At 42.9% G+C, this 17,125-nt stretch overlaps 1 protein-coding gene across 1 annotated transcript; it reads left to right on the forward strand.

Moving 5' to 3' along the window:
• The first annotated feature begins 11,313 nt into the window (after positions 1–11,313).
• On the forward strand, positions 11,314–14,149 carry LOC147957312 (chaperone protein ClpB1-like). The gene is made up of 6 exons (XM_087534358.1): positions 11,314–12,274; positions 12,372–12,529; positions 12,615–12,955; positions 13,041–13,311; positions 13,390–13,587; positions 13,724–14,149. The coding sequence occupies exons 1-6, from the start codon at positions 11,410–11,412 to the stop codon at positions 13,877–13,879; spliced, it is 1,989 nt and encodes a 662-aa protein (XP_087390484.1). The 5' UTR covers positions 11,314–11,409; the 3' UTR covers positions 13,880–14,149.
• The last annotated feature ends 2,976 nt before the right edge of the window (positions 14,150–17,125 follow it).

Raw genomic sequence — 17,125 nt, forward strand, 5'->3', positions numbered from 1 at the left:
CCCGTGCCTCCTACCTTTCCCACTTGGTGCGCTCCTTGGCCGATTTGTTTTCGGCCTCGGATAGCGCTTACTTCAGGGTTGCCACCTCGGTCGTGGCCCCTGGAAAATTTATGATGATCCTGTCATTTCGCAATCGCATTCTTTTTTATATATACATAGACTAGGTATTACTTACCTTTGTTCTCCTCGAGCTGCCTCTTGGAAAGACCGAGCTCTTCCTTGGACCCTTCGAGGTCCTGCTTCAGTGCGGCGACCTCCACAGTCAGTGCGGCAGAGGCCAGCAGCGAAACCTGCATACACATATAGACATATTTATATTAGACTCCTGCGATATTGTTTGATCCTCTGTTCGGCTTTTCTTTGTGAACACCGAACAGAGCATCAGGGGCTACTGTCTATGCGGTAATATTTTTCCTATATTTCAAATACTTACCTCAAAGCCTGTTAGAAGGCTGGCACAGGCTTCAGTCAGTCTGCTCTTGGCGGACTGAACCTTCTGGATCACCGCACACATAATAGTGCGGTGCTCTTCGTCGATGGAAGCGCTGCGAAGCGCTCCCAGCAGACTGTCTGGTGCCTCTGGATGGACAGAGGTCACCGGCATAGGCATCTTGCCCCTTTTGGAAGGAGGCCGCCTGCCTGAGTCCGAAACCACTGGAGGTTCCGGCGCGGTGTTCGACTGAGGGCCGAACTCGGAGCCCTCGGGAGCCTTGCTCCCTCTGCTCCCGGAATCCGGAAGGTTGCCTTGAGGCACCTCCGGGACTGTCTCCCCTCGACCTGGTGCCGCTTGAGACAATACCTCGGCGTTGTCCATAGGGCAAGGGGAGGTGGCAGTCGAAAGTGGATCGCTATCCATATACGACGAGCCCAGGGAGCCATCTGACGAAGATACGTCGATACGGGCTCGTGGAGGTCTGCATAATCATAATTCGGCGTTAGGAGAAGCAGTGCGACAAAGGTATGCTATGAGTTACTCTGGCATCCAAATACTTAAGACTTCGCCAGGGGCTCGGCCCTGAGCAGCCACTCGTCTTCGCCTTCGGCGGCGGTGGTGGAGTAGTCCGCAAGGAGAGTCCTTCCCTTCTTGGACCCTTCGGCCCCCCGGTTGGGGCGGCCTTCCTTTTCTTGTCTCCCCCGACTGGAGGCGGAGCATCTTCATCTTCCTCCTCGTCTTCGGGGGAGGAGTGCGTCGCGGAGTTATCGAACGATGAGTCCGATAACACCTGGCGTCTGGAACTCTTTCGGGTTCCCTTGGCCTTCTTGGTCTTCTCCGGCACCTTGTAAGGAGCCGGAGTCAGCATCTCCGCCAGGAGAGCGTCCGGAGTGTCTTCGGGCAGAGGGGCCGGACAGTTAATCTGCCCCGACATCTCCACCCAGTCCTGTCAAAGGCATGGAGCTCAGACCCCGCACATGGTTAAGCTAGGGGAAATAAATATCCTACTAGATGTATAGAACTCACCGAATGCGCTAGGCGCTTCGCTCTTAGCCCGCGGTCCTCGGTGAGAGAGGGAGGGACCTCGGCGCCCTTGAACAGCACCCTCCAGATGTCCTTGTGCGTCGTGTCGAAGAGCTCGCTTAGAGTCTGTTGCTGGGCCAGGTCGAACCCCCACAAGTTGAAATCCCATTGTTGACACGGGAGGATCCAGCAGATCAGCATGACCTGGACTATGTTGACAAGCTTGAGCTTCTTGCCTGCCATATTCCGGATACATTTCTGGAGTCCGTCCAGCTCCACCGATGAACCCCAGGACAGGCCTTTCTCTTTCCAGGAGGTGAGCCGCGTGGGGATTCCAGATCGAAACTCGGGGGTAGCCACCCAGTTGGTGTCGCGTGGCTCGGTGATGTAGAACCACGCCGATTGCCACCCCTTTATGGTCTCCACGAAGGAGCCTTCAAGCCATATAACATTGGGCATCTTGCCCACCATGGCTCCGCCGCATTCTGCTTGTTGGCCTCCCACCACCTTCGGCTTGATATTGAAGGTCTTTAACCACAGGCTGAAGTGGGGCCGGATGCGGAGGAAAGCCTCACACACAACATGAACGCCGAAGTGTTGAGGATGAAGTTCGGGGCCAGATCATGGAAGTCCAGCCCGTAGTAGAACATGAGACCACGGACGAATGGATGGAGGGGAAACCCCAGTCCGCGGAGGAAGTGGTGGAGGAAAACTACCCTCTCGTGAGGTTTAGGGGTAGGAACGATCTACCCCGCGGCGGGCAGCCGATGCGTGATATTCGCGGCTAGGTATCCGGCTCCGCGCAGCTTCTTGATGTGTCCCTCCGTAACGGAGGAAGCCATCCATTTGCCTCCCACTTCGGACAGGATTGGAGAAGGTTGAGGGGAAGGATGTGGACTTGGGCGTTGGAGCTCGAGTGCGCAAGAATGGATGAGCAAGGAGGAAGAAGGCGTGGGTAGAAAAAGGTTAAACCTTGTCCCTATATAAGGGCGGCCGAAACTATGCGCCCCCACTAGCCTGGTAAAACTCGCTTATCCCCCAAGCGCCATAATCGATTGCGCGGTTGGGTTACCCATGCCCGTATTGATGAGAATCCCGTAATAAGGGGGACACAATCTCTGCTTTGACAAGACGTGTCAAGAAACTGCCTCGCGTTATGTGCGGGGCTAGTTAAAGGAAACGGTTCGAATAATCACCGGGCCATGGCATAATGTCATGTTGCCAAAACGTGTCAGCAGATTAGATTTGTGGAAATATTATTCTCTCTACGGTGGTATGTGGAACTTATTTTGCAGGGTCGGACACTATCCTTGTATTCAAATTCTTCTGTGGTGTATTCGGAGGAGGAACCCGCCTTGAAATGCCGAAGACAACACTGCGCGCCGGACTCATCATCATTGAAGCCTGGTTCAGGGGCTACTGATGGAGTCCTGGATTAGGGGGTCTCCGGACAGCCGGACTATATCCTTTGGCTGGACTATTGGACTATGAAGATACAAGATTGAAGACTTCGTCTCGTGTCCGGATGGGACTCTACTTGGCATGGAAGGCAAGCTACGCAATACGGATATGTATATCTCCTCCTTTGTAACTGACCTTGTGTAACCATAGCCCCCTCTGGTGTCTATATAAACCGGAGGGTTTTAGTCCGTAGGACAACATACAATCATACCATAGTCTAGCTTCTAGGGTTTAGCCTCTCCGATCTCGTGGTAGATCAACTCTTGTAATACTCATATCATCAAGAATAAATCAAGCAGGACGTAGGGTTTTACCTCCATCAAGAGGGCCCGAACCTGGGTAAAACATCGTGTCCCCTGCCTCCTGTTACCATCCGCCTTAGACGCACGGTTCGGGACCCCCTACCCGAGATCTGCCGGTTTTGACACCGACAACCACCATAAGCATCCATGAAAACACTTCTCCACCACCGCAACCTTCTGTTCCCGTGAGATCTCATCTTGGGGCCTTTTCTGGCATCCTGTCGGAGGGGGACTCGATCAAGGAGGCATCTACATCGACTCCATTGCCCTTCCGATGAAGCGTGAGTAGTTTACCACAGACCTACGGGTCCATAGCTAGTAGCTAGATGGCTTCTGCTCTCTCTTTGATTCTTAATACCATGTTCTCCTCGATGTTCTTTGAGATCTATCCGATGTAATCTTCTTTTGCGGTGTGTTTGTCGAGATATGATGAATTGTGGATTTATGATCAGCTTATCTATGAATATTATTTGAATCTTCTCCGAATTCTTATATGCATGATTTGGTATCTTTGTATTTCTCATCGAATTATCGGTCTGGTTTGGCCAACTAGATTGATTTTTCTTGCAATGTGAGAGGTGCTTAGCTTTGGGTTCAATCTTGCATGATTTCACCCAGTGACAAAGTAGAGGTAGCGAGACACGTATTGAATTGTAGCCATCGAGGATAAAAAGATGGGGTATACATCATACTACATGAGTTTATCCCTCTACATCATGTCATCTTGCTTAAGCCGTTACTCTGTTCTTTATGAACTTAATACTCTAGATGCATGCTGGATAGCGGTCGATGTGTGGAGTAATAGTCGTAGATGCAGGCAGGAGTCGGTCTACTTGACATGGACGTGATGCCTATATTGTAGGATCATTGCCTTGGATATTATCATAACTTTGCGCTTTCCTATCAGTTGCTCGACAGTAATTTGTTCACCCATCGTATTATTTGCCTTCATGAGAGAACCCTCTAATGAAACCTATGGCCCCCGGGTCTATTTTCCATCATATTAGTTTCCGATCTACTATTTTGCAATCTTTTATTTTCAGATCTATAAACCAAAAGAACCCAAAAATATTTTATCTTTTATTTAAATATCTCTATCAGATCTCGCCTTTGCAAGTGACGTGAAGGTATTGACAACCCGTTTATCGCGTTGGGTGCAAGTGTTTGATTGTTTGTGCAGGTATTGGTGATTTGCGCGTTCTTCTCCTACTGGATTGATACCTTGGTTAATAACTGAGGAAAATACTTATCTCTACTTTGCTGCATATCACCCTTTCCTCTTGAAGAGAAAAACCAACGCAAGCTCAAGAAGTAGCAGGAAGAATTTTTGGCGCCATTGCCGGGAAGATCTACGCCAATTCAAGACATACCAAGTACCCATCATAAAACTCTCATCTCTTGCATTACATTATTCACCATTTGCCTCTTGTTTTCCTCTCCCCCACTTCTAAAACGATTTTTGAAATGATTTGCCTTTTTATTCGCCCTTCTTCCGTTCATCTTTTCGGTTGCCTTTCCTTTGCATGTGTGCCATGTGCCTTATTTTTACTTGCATCTTAGCTTGCTAAAAGTTTATGGATCCTCATCCACTTGCTAATCTTTTTAAGAGATCCAGTAATGATGAACCAATTGCTAGTGAATTGTCTGCACTAGATTATCTTTACGAAGTTTTGCTTGAAATTCTCGAATCTGGAAATTGTGATGAAGTATTAAAAGAAGAAATTTATGGAGTGATTCACGATAGCTCGTTGAATGAAAAGTATGATTGCAATGATGTTATTATAAATTCTATTAATGCCAATTTTGCTAATATATGCATAACCCTACGCTTGGCGATGCTAGCTTTGCTATGTCCGCTACTTATTGCAATGATCAGGATTGGGATGATATTTCTTGTGATCTTGAAAATTTATTTAAGCCTCATGATGAATATGTTCGCGAAAATATTGAAAGTGGGTTTGCAAGAGTGTCAAATTTAGGAAATAATGATCCCACTACTTTGGAGTTTGATCAATCTTATGAAATTTTTGATAAAAGTGGGTTTAGAGAAGTAATGAATTTATTCTATGTTAATCCCACTATTTTGGAAGAGTGTTAACTTTGCATGCATATGGATCATGTAGAGAATAATTTACGTGATCGCTCTATTATTGAATCTGAATATCATCCTACATGTAATTATTATGAGGGAGGAAAATATGATTGTGGAAATTTCTATTTTAGTAAATTACCTCTCTTCATGTTGAGATTGCTATCGTCTCTTTCTTCTTCCTTGCATACGTTAGTTTTTGCTTGCCTTGATAATTTGTTTGCTAATAAAATGCCTATGCATATGAAGTATGTTATAGATGTGTTTGTCACATGTTTTATGATGCCCTCTTTGAGCTTCAATTCTTCTCTTTTATGTGAGCATCATTGAAATTATCAATGCCTAACTAAAAGGCTTCAAAGAAAAGTGCTTGTTGGGAGACAACCCAATATTTTTACTTGATGTTTTCCAATAAATAATTCATCTAGCCTCTGGTTAGATGTGTTTTTATGTTTTAGTTAGTGTCCGTGCCAAGTAAGACCTTTGGGATGGCTTACGGTGATTGTTGATTTGATCTTGCTGAAAACAGAAACTTTTGTGCCAGGAAAATAATTTTCATTTTTTACATAAGCATATTTTTGATCCGATTATTTTTGCACAAGATAGGTACACAAGTTACCCAGGTTGTCCTAATTTTTCAGAATTTTTGGAGTTATATAAGTATTGGAAGTTTACAGAATTGCTACAGACTATTCTGTTTTTGACAGATTCTGTTTTCTATGTGTTGTCTACTTATTTTGATTAATCTACGGGTTGTATCGGGGGGTATGTGATAACCCACAAGTATAGAGGATCGCAATAGTTTTCGAGGGTAGAGTATTCAACCCAAATTTATAGATTCAACACAAGGGGGGAAAAAGAATATTTGAAGGTATTAGTAGATGAGTTGTCAATTCAACCACACCTGGACATTAATTATCTGCAGCAATGCGATTAGTAGCAAAGTAATATGATAGTATTGATAGTAGTGACAGCAGCAATGGTAACGGTAACAGTGATAGCAGTATTTTTGTGGCAAGTGCAGCAGTAACGATAGCAGTAGTAACTTAGCAAGAACAATATAAGATAAATTCGTAGGCATTGGATCGGTAATTTGTTGGATGATATTCATCATGTGACAGTCATAACCTAGGGCAATACGGCACTAGCTCCGGTTCATAAATATAGTGTAGGTATGTATTCCATAAATAGTCATACATGCTTATGGAAAGAACTTGCATGACATCTTTTATCCTACCCTCCCGTGGCAGCGGGGTCCAATTGGAAATTAAGGGATATTAAGGCCTCCTTTTAATACAGAACCGGAACAAAGCATTAACACATGGTGAATACATGAACTCGTCAAACTACGGTCATCAACGGGAGTGGTCCCGACTATTGTCACTCGGGGGTTGCCAGATCATAACACGTAGTAGGTGACTAGCTATAACTAGCAAAATCAGATCTAGAAAATGGATATAAAGGTGATAACATAAATGGTTCATATCTGAAATCATGGCACCTGGTCCCAAAGTGACAAGCATTAAGCATGGCAAAGTCATAGCAACATCAATCTCAGAACATAGTGGATACTAGGGATCAAGCCCTAACAAAACTAACTAGATTACATGATGAATCTCATCCAACTCCTCACTGACCAGCGAGCCTACGAAGGAATTACTCACTCCCGGTGGGGAGCATCTTGGAATTGGCGATGGAGAAGGGTTAGTGATGACGAAGAACGAAGATTCCTTTCTTCGGAGCCCCAAACGGACTCCAAATCTGGCCTCCCGAGGAAGAACGGGAGGTGACGGTGACTCTGTCTCGTGGATCGTGATAATTTTTTCTTCCTGATTTTTTTCCTGGAAAAATGGGATTTTGTAGCGTCGGTTTCAGGGTCTGCGGGGCCACCAGGTGGGGACAACCCACCTGGGCGCGCCAGGGGGTGCAGGCGCGCCCTGGTGGGTTGTGCCCCCCTTAAGTGTCTCTTTGCTCCAGAAATTCTCTTCCATTGTATAAAAAATCATCGCAAAGTTTCGTTCCATTCTGAGAACTTCTATTTCTGCACAAAAACAACACCATGATAGTTCTGCTGAAAACAGCGTCAGTTCGGGATTATTTTCATTCAAATCATGTAAATTATAGTCCAAAACGAGAGGAAAAGTGTTAGGAAAAGTAGATACGTTGGAGACGTATCAACTCTCCCAAGCTTAAACCTTTGCTTGTCCTCAAGCAATTCAGTTGATAAACTGAAAGTGAAAAAGAAAAACTTTTACAAGCTCTTTTGCTCTTGTTTGCATAAATAAGCTTAAACATCACCCAGGATTTCAACCACTATTATAACTAACCATGCCGACAATAACTCTTAAAAAATATATTAACTCATATCAATGACATAATCAGCTAGCGAGCAATAATAAGATATCTCAAACGACAACATGTTATCAAAACAACCATGATATAATATGACGATAGTGGTATCTCGCTAGCCATTTCTAAGAGCTCAAAACATAAATGCAGAGCACCTCCAAAGTTTAAGCAGCGACTAAACATTGTAATTCATGGTAGAAAAGATCCACTCATGATGCACCCAACATTTGCTACACACAATGCATTAGCATGATAGCAGTGCTCTCAGGTTCTGGCGCTTGTTTTACAATGTGATGACACAACATAAAAGTAAATAGATAGTCCCTTCACAGAGGGAAGCAGTGATTTGTAGAGGTGCCAGAGCTCAAATTTTTAAAACAGAGGTTAATGATAGTTTGAGACATGCATCTTTCTTGTTTACTTCACGACCATCAGTTATCAATATATTCCATGCTAAACATGCTAGTGGCGGTTCTCAAGCGATAAAAGTAAAGGTTTTGTCTTCATTGGGAGTTTTTGTTTGATTATTTGTAAGCTTTTTCTATTTGCAGTTTAGGACTAGGCATCCCTATTACCGTCCTTTTCTCGTGCGATGGCGAGTGAATAAACACTTGACCTGGGAATAACCCACTTAGCATGGAAGATACCGACCACCTACTATCGTTCCATGAACGATTCAGCCACACAAAAATGATGTTTATTTGATGTTTTTTAGAAGTAGCACATGCAAATTTACTTAGGACGGCAGGGTAATACCGCATATAGGTAGGTATGGTTGACTCATCTGGAATAACTTGGGTTCAAGGTTTTTTATGTACAAGCAAAATTCCCACTTAGTACAGGCGAAGGCTAGCAATTAGGTTGAGAAGCGGCCAGCTAGAGAGCAACAACGGTCATGAACATGCATTATGCATAAGTAATATTGGACACTAGCATGAGTAGGATATGAACACCATGAACATAAATATCATAGAGACTGTGTTGGTTTTGATTCAACTACATGCATGAACATTTGTCAAGTCAAGCCACTCGAACATTCAAAGGAAGATACCATGTCATCATACTACATTCTTGGTGGTGGTGCAGCCGGCGATCTCATGTAGGGTCGTACCTCAGGCGGAGGCTGAGGGTGGTGGCCAGGGTGAAAACCTTGTCTGGCTTGGGCCAGATGATGGCGGCGGCGTCCTTGCGTTGTTCCCTTCTTGAAGGCTCCATTGCGGTGACCTTGCGTCCTTCGTGTTACTCCGGGTGAAAGCCTCGATTCCCTGGATCGGGCGGTGGTGGCTCTTTCGTGTTGTTTCTTTCTAAAAAGCACCGCTTTGAAGTCACTGGTTTGTCGAGTTGTGGCTTCGTCTCCTCGCGGTGCCTTGTTCACTGCGGAGCAGGGGCGGAGCTGGAGCAAATCTTACCCGATGCACCACTTTAACAAGGCATAAATTTTTTCAAGTGTGGATGTATTGAATAAATGTGTGTTTTATAGGTTTAACACACATTATTGGATATAATAGAAGCGATTTGTAAAAACGAAATGTAGCCATCAAATTGCTTACTATAATCATAAAACAAGGGATATAACTACTTGAAATGTAGCCCAAATGAAAGTACTTAGATTGCTAAAAATTGAAAATTACCTTAGTATGTTTCTATTCCTCCAGGCCATGAAATACTCAACCACTTGTTTCTATTCCTCCAGGCCATGAAATACTCAACCACTTGAGCATTGGTGGCCCTTTTCATTTCTTCCTTCTCCACATAACAAATAATATCATCACTCAAACTTTCATCATTGAGGCGATTGCCCTGATCATACTGAATCTCCTCTTCCCAATTTATGTCTTCTGGCTGTGATGGTGCATTTCTTTTGAGAAGAAACTTGTCCATAGTATCTGTATTTGACAAATATAAATTATAAATGAGACATGGAGAATTGTATAGGCAAATAAAATATAACCTAATTAGAAGTTATAACCCTAGAAAATACTCCACACTTTTATCAAAACATAGTGATTTACTATATTCACTACAAGTCTATACATGATTGTTGAAGTTCAACAAAACTAGGAAAAGCAAGACAAAGGCCCTACCACAATTGTGGCCTTTTGTAATTTATCGTCTATGGCGGACACAGAGACGAACATTCAAGATTGGAATTTGAAAAGGATGCGAAATTACCGAGCACCGGACGGCGTGCAACGTTGCTCGTGCGCGTCGCTTCGTCACCGTGTGAGGACCCAGGCTGCATGGAGGCCGGCGGCCGGCGCGCTGCCGCTGCCGCCTCCGGCGGCTGTGTGGGACGGCGACGCGCAGGGGGCGTATGGAGTATGGTAGGCTGGGTTCGTACGCGTAATGCACAAATCGATCGATGGATCGATTAGTTTTTTTCTAGTGAAAAAAAAGATGGATCGATTAGGTTTGCGTACGTGACTACGTGAAGAGATTCTCTTTTTTTTCATAGACAAAAACTACGTGAGGAGATGGTGGATGCGCAAGCGAACCGTCGTGCGTGCGTGTACTGCTGCGTTGGGCCAGTCCGGAGGCGTCGGAGTGGCTGGAACGGGCTGACCCTGATGCACAGCTCTTGGGCCACCCTGATGCACTCGGCCTTTTTAACTAATAGGCACTGCTAGGGAATTTTTTCACCCGTATTCCTGTGCATACGGGTCAGCCCAATGGGCTCCGCCCCTGCTGCGGAGAGCTGTTTAGATCCTTTGCTATACTCTTTTGCTTACTTGTTGTTTGCTTTGGGGTGTTTGAAGTAGCCTTGTTGTTCGACAGCTCCCTTATATCTGCCATGAGTGTGTGCGTGATGTAGGATGGATTCCATCATGTATGTCAATCATTGCTTTATATATAAAGCGGAATGAAAACTTTTTATTATATATAAAGCGGAATGAAAACCTTTTATGATAAATTGCACAGTAATTGATGCCTCGCCGCTCGCATCCGGCGACCGAGCGATGGGCGAACAGGAGAGACGAGACGCAAGAGGTGAGTCGTGGAAGCTAATGAGTAGAGGCGTGCAGTCGCCGTGTATACATCGTATGATGGTAAGACAGTACGAAAGAAGTCACAGTTCACCCCTGCCTATGTGCACGGATGCAATTCTGCACGTCACATTAGTTGATGGGTTCAGCCTAATCTTTTTACTAGGTTCATGCCGAATAAATACGTGCCTAGATGTACGTAGCTTTGAAATTTCGTTGGGTTCAACTTGACCCAACGGTACAACATTCGGTTATATGAACTAACTTGTGATTGAATGGTTAAAGGAATAGTGATATCCTCAGTTTATCAGGGTTTTCAGCGATGCGTTTTCAGTGAGAAGAGATGTTCCCATTGACGACTATGCACCTACGATGAGTTCATAAATCTAAAGATGATTTGCCAGCTCAGTCTCTCAAAGGTACGTATAAAATAGAGTATATGTGTGTGCGTTCATAAAGGTAAGTGTATACACGTATACATGAGCGCTTACGTCTGGACTGTGTTCGAAAAAAAAATACTGGGCCGTAGCCAAGCCAAAGTCTCCTCTGTATCGGTTAGCGTCACGTTGCCTACCGGGACTCGGAAGTCGGAATTACACGTTGTCACGTTCTACACGTACGGATTCCTTCTGTGTACGGGCGCAATTTATACACAAACTTTTGCTGCGGCACGTCGATCCACTACCGATTACTGAACAAAATTGTTACGAGGCCTTCTTCTTCTTCACCTTCTGTTTCGACAAATTCTTCTTCAACTCAGAAGAAACCATGTCGTGGTTTTCCATGGAAGGCATGCTCTTCATCGGAGTATCAGGCGTCGCCACTACTGTTCTCGCCTGGGTGACTTGGAATTTGCTCAACTACTTGACCCAAGACAAAGACAGACGCGCCCCCGGCACCTACCCCCTCCACACGCCCAACCCACTCCACTCGGGCGCAGGCTGCAGCCTGACCACCATGAACGGCGGCGAGACCTCACACGGCGCCCTCAGGACCTTGGACGCTGCTGCGGCCGATCCTGTCATCGGCCGCGACGACGAGATCGACCGCGTCATCTGCATCCTCATCCGGCGGACCAAGAACTGCGCCGCGCTCGTCGGCCCTGCAGGGGTCGGCAAGACGGCCATCGTAGAAGGCCTCGCGCAGCGCATCGCCGCCGGGAACGTCCCCGACACACTTGCCGGCGCACGGATCGTGGAGGTCGACATGGGTGCCATGGTCGCCGGGACGAACTGGCGTGGCATGTTCGAGCAACGCCTCAAGGACGCCATCAAGCAGGCGGAGGAATCGGACGGCAAGGTCATCCTGTTCATCGATGAGATGCATATGATTGTTGGCGCCGGCGCCGGCGAACGACACCCCACCGTTGACGCTGCCAATATGCTCAAGCCGGCGTTGGCTCGTGGTCGTGTCCGTTGTGTGGGCGCTACCACTAACGAAGAGTATAAGCACATCCAGAAGGATGCCGCACTCGAGCGGCGGTTTCAGAAGGTTGTCGTCGAAGAGCCAAGCCTACAAGCCACCATTGCCATCCTGCAGGGGCTGAAGCAACGATATCAAGAGCATCATGGCGTGAAAATCCAGGACGATGCTCTTGTTGCCGCTGCACAGCTTGCTGCCCGCTATATTACAGGTAATTAACCAATTTAATGGTTTACTGTAATATATGACTATGTGTTGTCAACTAATGTTTATTTGTCAAGGCAATTGATGGAGTTAATCATTGACAGGTCGTCAGTTTCATGATAAAGCAATTGATCTTATCGACGAGGCATGCGCTACAAGAAAGATGCATGTCGACAAACAAAAGAATGCGAAAAATAAACAAAATAACACCATAATAAATACATCAGAGGATATGATTGTGGGCCCAGGCCATGTCGCACAGGTAAGTCCTAACCATGTACAACTATGTGAATAATTTTCATTACTACTAGTGATGATGTGCCTTCATATTGTAATGTTATTTGAAGGTTGTGAGCCGGTGGACTAAAATTTCCCTCGCCACACTTCATCAAGGGGAGAAGGAGAAGTTGATCGACTTAGCGAAAAAATTGCATGAGCGAGTTGTTGGGCAGGATGAAGCGGTCAATTCGGTTGCAAAAGCAGTGTTGCGTTCAAGGGTCGGCTTTGGTCAATCTGAACAACTTATAAACTCATTCCTTTTTTTGGGATCCCTTGGTGTTGGTAAAACAGAACTTGCTAAAGCTCTCGCTGTGAAGATATTTGACACTCAAAAGGCGTTGATTCGCTTTGATATGTCTGAATATGCTGAAAGTGGATCTGTGTCACGTCTAATCGGTGGACCTCGAAGGTTTATTTCTTACACTTTATGCACATGCTTTATTTCTTATGACACTCAATACCCATGTCTCACTAATTCATTTGACTTTCTAAAGCTATGAAGAAGATGGACAACTCACCGAGAAAGTGAAGAGCTGTCCATACAGTGTTGTCCTATTTGACCAAGTGCATAAAGCAGAACCCTCAGTATTTAAACTTTTTATTCAAATCCTTGATGATGGTATGTTGACCGATGGAAAAGGACGGCTTGTCAACTTCAAGAATACTATCATCATTATGACTACAAATTTGGGAGCAAACCACCTAACATCAAGAATCACCGGAGAGAGCACCATGAGAGCTGGAAGAGATCTTCTAACAAAAGAGGTTCGTGAATCTAAAATTAATCGTCCCTTGCAAAATCCATAGTGTGCAGCCAATAATTAACATATATAATTCATGCAGATTGAGAAATGCTTCAAGCCTGAACTAATGAATAGACTGAGTGAGATTGTGACATTTGAGCCACTTTCACATGACGAACTAAGGGAGGTTGTGAAAATCCAGATGAAGAATGTCACCGCCATGGTAGCTAACAAGGGTGTCTCTCTAGTTACAACTGATGCCGCTCTGGATGTCATTTGGTCAGAAGCACATGATCCAGTAAGTATATGTTCTTTGCACAAATCGCCACACAAATAAGATTTCATATCAAAGTTATTTTCCATAGCCATTTTTGTAAAGGCCAAAAAACTACTTGTATGTTTCGGTAACCATGCATACGCTTCAACGCTTGTAGGTGTACGGTGCAAGGCCTATAAAAAGGTGGGTGCAAAAGCATGTGACGGCAATTCTCTCAGACATGATGGTCAATGGAGAAGCATGTGAAGGCTCCACCATCTCCATCGACGCAACAGAGGATAAGATGGGGCTGAAGTACCAAGTACTAAACTGATGTCGAGGCAAACTCTCACAATGAACAGATAAAAAGATGATCATGAGTGATGAATAGGCATATGTAGAGACTGCACATAATAAAATGCACGCATTTCTATTGGTAGGGCCCGCGGGTGCGAATAATATAGTAAAATACGCGTATTTCTATTGTTAGGGCCCGCACATGTCAGTTATTCTTGTTCAGCCTTTTCTTATCCGGCCTCTTCCACATCCCCTTGAAATATATCTAAATTTTATGAATGTTTAAGGTTTTGGAAGTAATAAATTTTGGAACCATATTTTTTTTTCGAAATTTTTGACAGTCAAATATTTGGAAGCTCCGTCATTAAAATTCCAAAAATTAGATGTTTTTAAAACTTCCATGTTTTGGGTTGTTATAAATCGACCGCTCCATCCTTGTTGGGTTTGTCGCCACCAACAATATTATGTACTCATGCGGCAAATAAAGCTACTTTCTTGCGGAAACTATCCAAACTTTTGATACAATACATAAATGTATGTATGTATGTATCTATCTATCTATATATATATATATATATATATATATATATATATATATATATAATCAGAAGAGGTAATATCACAGGTGGTGCTTAAACTTGCCACCGATGTTCACTTTAGTGCCTGAAGTTCAAAAATACACCGAACTGGTTTTAAAACTTGGCACGAGCGTGCAAATACGGTGCTAATCCTATTACTAGACGTTTTTATGCTGACGTGGCACCATAGTTCGCTTAGCATGCACAGACAACCTCGCCCTAGCAAACTGGAACTACTCGCCCATACGTTTTCTCGTGCCTGTTAATGAAAACAGATCCTTTTTTTAGAATAATGAAAACATTTCCTATTTTGTTAGATAAAGAAACACGTTAGTGGGTTTTAATGGCCTGCCGCAGTGCAGTCCAGTTTGCGCATGTTAGTTTAATTTAGAAATTTGTAAAAAAAAGTTTGTTAACTATAATCACAATAATAAAAATACACTTCAAATATTTGTGCTTCAAATTTTTTGTAAATACATATAAATTAAATAACTAAAATGTTCATCTAATTTAAAAAAATAGTCAGCTATTTACATGTGATTTATAGTTAAAGCTTTTAGTAAATAAATTTTCTAAATTGCTTAGTATATGAAAAAATAATTATAAAAAACTTGATTTTTTGAGTAAATTCCAAAATATTATGCATGCTTGGATTATGCTTAATTGAAAAAAAAGTTATAAGTAGAAACATTTTTATTAATGTTCACATGTGTATAACTTTCTATTTTTGCGAGAAACATGTGTATAACTTTCATCGTGTCATGTATTCATATTTTTTATAATTAAACTATAGTCTGGAGTGAATATTTTTTATAAACTAAAATTTTAAATTTTGCATATTTATGAACATTTTAAATTATTGAAAATTTCTTAAACAATATGAATCTTAAAAATGTACATGTAACTATTAAAATGTTTATGTAGTTAAAATAATATTTATGAATTGTAGTATAGAAAATATTTATATAATTCTAAATTGTACAACCATTTTTATAATCCGAAATACCATTTTATTTATAGGATACGTTTAAAACAAATATGTGAATATTTTTATTACTGTGATTATAATTTACAAACTTTTTTACAAAATTCTAAATGAAACTAACATGCGCAAACTGGGCTGCACTGCTGAGCTGATTAAAACCCACATACATGTCTCTTTATCTAAAAAAAGGGAAATGTTTTCATTATTCTAAGAAAAAGGATCTGTTTTCATTAATAGGCACGAGAAAATGTATGGCATACTGGCCAGTAGTTCCAGTTTGCTAGGGCGAGGTTGTCTGTGCATGCTAAGCGAACTACCACGTCAGCGTAAAAAGTCTATTAATAGGATTAGCACTGTATTTGCACGCTCGTGCCAAGTTTTCAAACCAGTTCGGTGTATTTTTCAACTTCAGGCACTAAAGTGAACATCGGTGGCAAGTTTAAGCACCATCTGTGATATTACCTCTAATCAGAATTTGTATTTTCCACACGTTCGGTATTAAGCATCAGATCTGAACGGATCGGATGCCGCTAATTTCAGATCGGACGACGTCTCGATCCCGAGCAAAGTACTGAACGCACTAGCCATCTCACCCAACAGTTGTTGTTGACTATTGAATAGAAAGAGATCTTTGAACACTCGTTACTTCTTTACTTCCGCACCAACAATGAAAGGTATTTTTTTTCTTTTTTTTCTTAGATTTCTCTAGTTCATCATATGTTGGTGTCTTCGCGACCATTTTGATGAGCAATATTATTCATGTGTCGAGGAATTTTGGTCTCTACACGAGACACGACCCTGATGGGTGTTGCGTTGAGTGGTGAAGGTTGAGTCATGTCTTCGCAGACGCTTTGTCAGTTTGCAAGGATGATGTTAGTGATGCGGTCAATAAAGACTCCACGGAGGTGCATCAATAGTATTGACTTGATTCGCATCCCTCGATCCATTCCTCCCTACTCGGTCTTTTTTGGTTTTATTTCGCCCCGCACATTCCACATTGCATTACAAATTTGTCTTGGTTTTCTGTCGAGCAGGTTCTGCATCATTCGGTCACTGGCTATTGCATGTAATGGAAAAATAAAAGAGTTGTTGACACATACCCCATAACATCGGTGTAAATATCATGGAAATTAACGTATGACATACCTGATAACTTAACATACAAACACCATGATAATTTTAATTCGAAAAAAGTGGTTTGAACATACCACGTTAACTTTTGTGTACAAAGCAAAGTAATACACATACCACATACCCTATAAATTATGTGTAAATAGTTACGGCGCTAGATGTACTATAGTAATCAACATGGTTATTATTTAGTTATCAGACTAGATGTACTATAGTTATCAGCATGATTATTTTCGTAGTTATCGGGCTACATATGGTATAATACACCCCCGGTACTTTTAGTGTAAATAACATGATAATTAACACATCACAAACCTGATAACTCATGCACAAATACCATGATAATTTTGACCCGAGAGGAAAAAGTTGGTGAAAACATCCTCCGGTAACTTCTGTGTAAATAGCATGATAGTTTACACACTGCACACCTGATAACTCATGCATAAACACCGTGATAACTTTGACCGGAGAGGAAAAAGTTATTGAAAAGATTTGTTGATAACTTCTGTGTAAACAACATATAATGTATGCACCGTATAGTTGATAACTAAGATACAAACGCCATGTTTACTTTTTGAACCAGTGAAAA

This window comes from Triticum urartu, chromosome 7A, assembly GCF_056163025.1.
Source record: "Triticum urartu cultivar PI428250 chromosome 7A, HENAU_Tu73, whole genome shotgun sequence".
In the NCBI taxonomy this organism is placed as follows: Eukaryota; Viridiplantae; Streptophyta; class Magnoliopsida; order Poales; family Poaceae; genus Triticum; species Triticum urartu.